Source organism: Salvia splendens, chromosome 15 (genome assembly GCF_004379255.2).
Source record: "Salvia splendens isolate huo1 chromosome 15, SspV2, whole genome shotgun sequence".
NCBI lineage: Eukaryota > Viridiplantae > Streptophyta > Magnoliopsida > Lamiales > Lamiaceae > Salvia > Salvia splendens.
This window is the reverse complement of record NC_056046.1, coordinates 15,800,452-15,809,140: the sequence shown is the minus strand read 5'-3', so window position 1 is coordinate 15,809,140 and position 8,689 is coordinate 15,800,452. Positions and strand designations below refer to the sequence as shown.

Below are 8,689 nucleotides of genomic sequence, written 5' to 3'. Positions count from 1 at the left end.
CTTAACGGGTCGTGTTCGTGTTTGCTGTTATCGTGTTCGTGTCGTTATCGTGTCGACACGATAACGACCCGACACGCACGATTTGCCACCCCTACGGCTAGTCAACTGTCACCCCCAAGGTTGGGTACAGACGAGTCAACTTGCCAACCCCAGAACTGATACATGGCTAGTCAACTGTCACCCCCAAGGGAAATTAATCCCAAGTTGCGCCTCCCAGGGGTCGAACTCGTGACCTCCAGGATGGACGAGGTATCCAGCGCCCTTTACCTAGTGTCTGAACATCAGTTACATATGGTCTTCCAATGAAATAAAAATCTTCTTCCACCCTCCTCCTCTTTTCAGTAACAGGCAAGGTCGGTGAGTTGATCTCAACTCTTTCCCAAAATCTAGCATTACAGCTGAAAACTGACATGCAATTTAATACTCGTTAGCAAGCAACGTCACATATATGAACAAGCAATCTGACATACAAAATCTATATTGCAAAATAAAAACAATCAATCAAATCAATCTTTAAATCTGAACTCCATAAAATTGAATTATAAATACATAAATGAAATCAGATCATCTAAGAATCCCAGACGCTAAGACGCAATTTAGTAAACATGAGCAAGCAACATAACATATTCAGTCAAGCAATCTGACAGACGAAAACTGTAAGGCGTAATACAAATACTCAATCTCTAAATTGCAGTATGTTATGAAATATAAATCTGAAGAAATTCAATTCCCAATACATAAATTTCATTTAGAAGAGAAGATACAAATCCGTGAGTTAAATTACCTATCAAATTCATGAAATTCAATCACATATCAAAACCCATGAATTGTAATAAGCAATTTAACAATCACACGATTATAAGTAATACTTACCATCGGCGAAATCAGTGAATTACGAAGAATTAGAGAGATTAAATATTTGCCAGAACAACAAAGATTGAATGTCTGCGGAATTGAAAAAAGAGATTGAAAGTAGCAGCGCCCACAGATTGAAAATAGCGCTGGCGATTTTGGTGATTTTTTATGAAGATTTGATATAATATTTGCCAAAATTAAAGAAAGAGAGAAGAGGAAATGTCGTGATTGAGGTTGGAGATAAAACTAAATGAAGATTTCCCATTATAGCCTTCAGCATTTTTTAAATGTTTTTGTAGATAAAATTGAGCCTGCCGCTAAAGGTGAATCTGCTCCGGTATCTAACGGTTCAAATTGATGATACATAATTATTTTAATTGTGGTTGTCATCTTAATGCAATCCATACATAATATCCTATAGTTTGTTAATGTACAAGTAGATAGAAAACCAATATATCTAATTATTATGCTAAATCCATAAACCCTCAAAACCCTAGTTATAGTTAAAACTTTATAGCCATACCGTATCTCATCAATCTAGACAACCCAAAATTAGAAAACCAAACCAAACCAAACCAAACCAAAACAAATCAAACAAAAAACCTAGTAATTTGAAATAGTGCATTCAATAAATATGTGGACTTGGAAATTGCCCATCTATGGACTGTGAACGCCACGCATATCTCTAGCTCAAAAATATGTATACAAACGATGTCACAATCAGACTCTCAGCTGCCAACTAAAATCTCATTAACTCCCGAAATTTAACAAACCAATAACTTATTTTTCGTCTCTCATTTTTCTTTCTTCCATTTATATACACATTCTCAGCTGCAGCTTTTCAAGAATTACTTTCTTTCTCACTCTTGCTGGATAAACGGCGACGACCTGACGTCCGTCGTGCTATAGAACGAGTCCTCCGCACCGTTATAGTAGGTCTCCCCCTTGTCGTCGTCCCACCTCACCACCTCTCGTATGTACTTGAATGCCTCATCGACCGTTGACCTCTCCCTCGCTCTCGTCTGCCACACAAAGAGTTTCCGGTCGGTGAGGGAGGCGTAGAGGTCCTTGAACTTCATGGCGACGTAGAAGTAGGCCTGCTGCGCGAGCGTCTGGTTGTTGTGGTAGGGACGGACGGGGCTGAAGTCGGTGAACCACTCGCACGTGCCGAGAGGGACGCGGCTGATCTTCTCCTCGAAGAGGTCGTACTTGTTCAGGACGAGGACGAATGGAGTGTTGGTGAAGCACGAGTGCTTGATCATCGTCTCGAAGAGCTCCCGGCTCTGAATCATCTTGTTCTGGAGAAGGGAACCGCTGCCTTGGCCCTCCGGGCAGATCCACACCTGATCGTAGTCGCACAACGCAATGCAGAAGACAACTGCACGGACGTCCTCGAACATCTCGACCCACTTGCGCCCTTCGTTCATCCCCTTCGCGTTCACTCTTATCAGTTGATACCTGATGTACAAAATTGTTATAAGAACAGATACTTTTATAATAGCAATAGATTTATCATAGTAGAAAACTTCTAGTGTGTGAAACCATTAGAAACAATTTCATTTCATATCCCAACATTCTTTTCTTTCTTATCAGCTATTCCTGACTTGCCAACAACGTATGCCACAATTTCGTCGACTCTTTGTAATAGAAATACGAACCTGGTGAGAGGAGGCGCAGCGTCCAGATTTTTGGTGTAGGTTTCCGACATTGGGCTATGGTCGTCCATGGAGAACTCCATAAAGGCCAAGCCGTTACCATGAGTCACCCCTTCCGCATACAATATATCACGATCTGAAGGTTCATATTCATTACTCGATATTTCAACCGCCTGTTACACATGAACCGTGGATTTAGCAAAGAGCTTCTGATAGAAAAATACGCGTTTTCAAGAGGACGGGAAAATAGTTTAAAAAATTTATAGAGTGATAAAGATACCCTGCTCAAGAAGTATTCCGCCACGTCTGGTAGAAAGTGAAGCTCGCTCTTTCTCCGGTACGTCTCCTGTATGGCAGGATCTTTCCACACTTCTTCGACAAGCGGAGCATATTCACGGGTCGCAGCAGGAAAGAAAGCATCCAAATCTCCGGTGGCTATGATGTCTAAGAGCCAGTCAGAGAAATGCTTCAACTTGGGATTGAGTGAATAAATACATTGGCTATTTTCATTCGAGTCCAAGGCGTCCCCTGCAATACGATCAAAATTCAGCACATTGTGAAGCTAATTCAGGTGCAAGCTATCCAAACTAAAAGCAGCAATTAAAGGGGGGAAGTGTAAAAGCCATTTGAAAAAAAAATTCTAAAGTTCTTATTCTTATCTTACGATGGATATAGTTTAACAAGATGTTCTCGAAAGATATAAGGTTCGGAAAAATTATTGATGTACTAGAAAAACTTCTGGTTTAGTACCTGATTCAGAGACCTGTCTGACATAATCTTGCCCTTTGCTCTCCGATAAGGCCTTCTCCTCAAAGCGTTCACGACCGTCGAGGAGAATGCTGAGATACTTGTACATGTTGCTTTGTATCATAAGCTTGATCTCCTGGATTTCCTCAAAGGTAAACTTACTACCATACAAAAATTTTGCCTGTTTAAAAAAATAACAATAATATCATAAACATCCACGAAATACGTTTATTTTTGCTTCATACATTATGACAACTTAATATAGATTACCTGCTTAAAAATTGTGCTGGTACCGGTGCCAGGGAGTCCAAGTAGAAGAAGCTTCTGGATCTTTTTCTGCTCTAGGAAATTGGGTATGGTTGTATAGTTGCTAGCCTCATCCCTATGAACATGAGTCTGACCTTGAGGTACAGGCAAAGAGAATAAGGAGCACACGAATCTTGTCGAAGCCTGTCACATAAAAACACCGTTGGTGAACAGATTTTGGGGCCCACCAATCTATACATTGCATATGATTCTTGGAACGTACCTTCTCCCAGATGTTTCCCCTGATATTATTTTGACCTTCCTCCTCATAACGACCATCATCATACACCCAAAAATGGGTATCACGTGGGCATTGTACGTTCGCAAGCTGAATTCAAAATGAATAACATTGAAACCCAATCAGGCACGTCTTCATCTCATTAGGCAAATCTCAAAATTGGAACCTAACCGCTAACTGCTTATATTGACACATTGGTAAAAATGACTTCTTCATTCATTCCCAATTCCTAACTAGCCTATATTCTTACTAAGTGAAAGAAAAGTAGGTTGGAGCAAACAACAATTTTTCCTAGACCAATAATAGAAATTTTCATATACAATATAAGTATCAGCTGATTCAAGAGTTGGATGTCTAACATCACCTGTTTATCTGTTCCAGTAAAAGTGAAGTTGTATCTTAAGGATATCAGCATTAAACCTGTTTGGGTTTCTATATCTCCGCGAATCCAGTTATTGAGGATATACATAGATAATGTGGGTCATTTTCCTATTGTTAAAGCAGTTAAGAAGAAACATCCCTCATTCAGGGCAGCAAACAATGCAAATTAGGTCATAACACACTAAGCAAAATGATTGAATAACAAGGGTGTTTCAACAATGCATATTTATGGTCAGCAACAATTTCTTTTACGGAGGAAATAAATCCATCAAATTGCAGAAAAGGAACCGTTCTAACTGGTTAAATTAGAGGGAGCAACGAAATTGTAAAAGCAACATTGACAGATGAATTTCGCGGCCATTAGACAAGGTACTGACCTTGAGTACTCTCAGCTCCAGTTTCGTGATTTCTCGACCATTCATGAATACCTCTGTATTCCCACTGCTGGCATGAGGACTGAGTTTTCCGGTGAAATTCAAATTCGAACTAATAACCCTATCAGGTTTCTCTCCCTCCTGTCGATTTGACAAGTGAGCGAACATATTTACATTCCAAGGAAGCATAGAGAACAAGCAACGAATAAAGACTTTACCTTTCCCCACAGACCCGATTCCTTGTCATACCAATACCTCCCTGGCTTCAACTTCTTGGGAGGTAGAAGGCATCCAAAAAGATCCGCCATTTCTTCCGGTTTCAAAGGATATCCATTCACAATAAGCTGCTCCGGACGAAGCTGATTAGCAGAACATTCTTTTTCCGCCTTCATTATATGTTTGACCTCCAAAGGACTAAGTAATCGTGACAACAACCTCGACTGCTTACCCAATTTGGACCGATTCGATTCGTCAATTGGCTCCCCAATGCAGGTGACACACTTACGCCCTTCCGGCATTGACCCCATTGCTCTAAGCACACAGTTACTGCAATACTTTGCATCACAAACGAGGCAGGACTCCTTCGTTTCCCACTTCCCTCTCCCACACCGATAGCACACTCTTGTTTTCTTCCTCGTTTTCTTCCTCTTCTTTTCATTCGCCACACCAACAAATTCAGGATATACCTGCTTCTCAGCATCCACCACTCTCCTCTCAGATCTTTCAACAGTGTTAAATGTTACTACTGTGGCTCTCCTACCTTCACTGACATGCTCTTTTCCTGCATGAATATCTCGACTATGCACCGAGCCAGGCGAAGCCGAGGCAGAATGTGAAGCGAAGTCGTTATTCTGAAGCACAGAAACCCCCGACTCTGAGCTTCCCGACATCCTAGGGCTTTGATTAGTCTGACTAGTAACCCTAGCAATACGAGACATGGGCAATGGTATTGGCTCTACTACAGCTGCTCTTTCATAAGCCAGCGATCTTCGAGATTCTGAAACGGGCTCAGCAGTTGGGATTGCATTGTCATCCATGTCAACAGGCTCCACTCGGGGAAGCTCATACAAGACTGAAGGGCCGTTGTACTCGATAGCAATCGAGTAATCCATTCCGTCCTCATCCGGGATGGGTGCTCCCGGCGGAAGCATTTTCCCCACCATCTCCCTCCAATCCTCAGCTCCGTTTTCCCCCATCTCTCCTCACACCAACCTTTTAAGTCTATCTACAACCAAGCACACAAATTTCACAGATTCCAAAACAAGATTATTGTTATATCCCTAAATTCAACCCTTGAACTTTCAGCAATAACTAAACAAGATCATAACACAACCTTATAAAAAACAATTAAAGAATGAAACAAACATTTAATTCAAGAATGCACGATCCCAAGAGCCTTACCAGAGCAATGACATTACTTTACAAATCGCTATAGCCGGATTTGTGGAGTACTCTCCAAATCTGAAAAAAATGAATCAGTAAAAAAACATCAACCGCAAGAAAATGCTATATTTCAGCACAATGAAATAACAATTCAACCAAAAAACCACCCTCATTGAAGAAAGTGAAAAGCATCGAGGGATTCAAGTCAAAGTTGCAAACTTAATTTATTTAAATATATACTTGCAGTAAAATACACTAAATTCTGACCCCATTACAAGAAAATCTTTAGAATCAACTCCATTGCAGGACCCCATATGTAACATACACAAATCACAGTATCCCAAGTACAAATTAAAGAGGGGAGTCCGGAGATTTAAAGCAAAAGGGATGAAAAAAAATTGACTTTTCAGAAAGGTAAGAACTTTATGCTTATAAAGAGAGTGAAAAAAAAAATCAATTTTCAAGTTCATATGTACCTGAAAGAAAGGACAAATTGATGAAGGTGTATGAAATCAACAGTCCCTAATTTTTAAAAGGTGCTTTCTTTAAAGTTTAAACTTTAAAGCTTCAACTGTAGAAATCAAAAAGGCTGGAACCACAAAGAATCTAGCTTTTGGGGAAATACATACATAAAAATTGTCTTTGCACATGTATGTACAGGAAGGGTGTATGTATAGCTGGAGCCTGGAGGAGGTAAGACGACGATTAATCAGAAGGGGTAGAGAGAGAGAGATTAGGTGGGTCCGATTGATTGCACGGTTTGGAGTCGGCAGTGTATCAAAATGATTACAGATTGAAAATTGCAAATGTTTGTGTTCGAGCACGTGCGAGTCACGCGCTAGGTGCGAGTGGGATTCTCGGCAATAGACATCGTCGTTCCGTTTACTCCCTCCTTCCCATAATAATTATCACTTTTAGTGTTAGTGAGGAATGTAAAGAACAATTGGTTGAAAAAGTTAGTGAAAGATGACACCTATCTTTTTATATTAATTTTATAATAAAATATGAGTGAATTGATTTAATGGAATGGGAAACCTATTTACCATTTATAGTAAAAATGAAGTGTGACAATTATTATGGGACGGACTAAAATGAAAAAAAATGACAATTATTATGGGACGGAGGGAGTAATTACTACTCCTTATATAATAATTCAGTCATTTTTTTATATTGAAGGGTTTTATGTTAGTTGAGTACTTTTAACAAAAAAATATTTTTTTTTCTTACTTAATTATATCTATTTGTTTAATACTATACACCTCTTTCTTAATCTGTGATAATAAGAAATAACTCTATTAACACATAATGAATGAAGAGAGTACAACTACACATTTCATTTCTAATTCCATTTTATATCCGATTATGGTTAGAAAAATAAAAATAAAATAAACACCACTCCATTAAGATAAAAATTACGTGTATTTGTCTGTAGTTTGAATTGGACTTATTTTGGAAATACTGATCTGACATCAAATTTTTAAAGAAAGTTGTTTCAATATTTCAATTTAGTTTGATAGATCGTGATTTTGAACATTTTGCTCACTCAATGCTAATGGTAAAAAGAAGATTGAACTACATATATGACTCTAATCTTTTAGTAATGAATACGAATAGTTTCTAAAGAATTTTTATAACATTTTTGGTATTTTCACAAAAATAATCCTAAATGGCCCTCAATGTAGCCAGTAACCCGTGAGCTGGCCCGAATAGCCCGCCAAATTTATAGGGTTATGGTTGGAAATTTCTAGCCCGATAAAATCAAAAGCCGATTAGCCCGCACCCGATTAACCCGCAACCCATTAGGGCCAGACCCGAAAACCTGATAAAATTTCTATTATTCTATTTTTTACTCCTAATTCGACATTTCATTGATTAATTTTAACTAAAAAATTAACTTTCAATTTTATATTAAATATACAAATTATATATTGAATTTTTATTAATATAATAATTGATAAATAAATTAAAAACTTCAAATTCACAAAAAAAATATTTAAATTTCTAAAACATGCATTAAAATTCTACGAAATATCTCAAATATTAGTATTTGATCATGTTTATGATTGAGTTTTAAGCATATATCTCAAATATATCATAATTAAATATTTTACATTGTATGAATATTAGTAATTTAAATCATTATTTATTGGATTGATAGCATGTTAATATTATCGGTAGCAATCCGATTAACCCACTGGGCTAGCTCGAAACCCAAGCTTTTAGGGTTAGGGATGAGCTTTTATAATCCGCAAGAAATCACAACCCGATTAGCCCGCAACCCGAATAGGGTTGGCCTGAAACCCGACGTGCCGGCCCGATTGACATCCCTATGAAAGATCATAGACTATATACTCCATCTGTCCCGCACTACTCGCACTTATTTCCTTTTTGGGCGTCCCAAGTTACTTGCACTCTTTCCATTTTTAGTAAAAAATTTCACCTACAGCCGTCATTTTTTACTTTCCTATACACTCATTCCTTAATCTCCGTGCCGAAAAGGAAAGGGGCGAGTAGCCCGGGACGGAGGGAGTATGTAGTTAACTTTAAAAAAATAAAAACTACTAGTTGTTATATAATTTGTAAAAAATTGGTACAAATTTCAATTAAAACCTTAAATAAAGTCAAATGCATATTTAGTATTTATTTGAAACAAATTAAAGTTCATTTTGATATAAATACTGTAGTTTAATAATCTTTTAAAAATTTAACCCTTTATTTTTACGACTAAATTTTACCACTGAATTTTTAGT

General features: G+C 38.0%; 1 protein-coding gene across 7 annotated transcripts; it reads right to left on the bottom strand.

The window, feature by feature from the left end:
* Nucleotides 1-1,462: 1,462 nt before the first annotated feature.
* On the bottom strand, nt 1,463-6,705 carry LOC121768475 (extra-large guanine nucleotide-binding protein 3-like). 7 transcript variants are annotated; one of them, XM_042165009.1, is made up of 10 exons: nt 6,569-6,705; nt 5,958-6,017; nt 4,775-5,781; nt 4,560-4,697; nt 3,787-3,891; nt 3,528-3,707; nt 3,261-3,438; nt 2,791-3,038; nt 2,514-2,683; nt 1,463-2,313 (listed from the first exon to the last, which is right to left on the bottom strand). In XM_042165009.1, the coding sequence occupies exons 3-10, from the start codon at nt 5,750-5,752 to the stop codon at nt 1,716-1,718; spliced, it is 2,595 nt and encodes an 864-aa protein (XP_042020943.1). In that variant the 5' UTR covers nt 5,753-5,781; nt 5,958-6,017; nt 6,569-6,705; the 3' UTR covers nt 1,463-1,715. The 7 variants fall into 7 exon arrangements, with proteins under 7 accessions (XP_042020943.1, XP_042020947.1, XP_042020941.1 ...); XM_042165013.1 differs by having other exon boundaries at nt 4,775-5,777; XM_042165007.1 differs by having other exon boundaries at nt 6,416-6,704.
* Between the last annotated feature and the right edge of the window lie 1,984 nt (nt 6,706-8,689).

Bases quoted from the DNA above. Each gene is read 5' to 3' on its own strand.
- LOC121768475 (XM_042165009.1), bottom strand. From the start codon at position 5,752: ATGGGGGAAAACGGAGCTGAGGATTGGAGGGAGATGGTGGGGAAAATG. The intron at 4,698-4,774 runs GTAAAGTCTTTA...TCAAATCGACAG, and splicing joins AATCGGGTCTGTGGGGAAAG to GAGGGAGAGAAACCTGATAG. The intron at 3,439-3,527 runs GTAATCTATATT...TTTTTTAAACAG, and splicing joins CCAGCACAATTTTTAAGCAG to GCAAAATTTTTGTATGGTAG.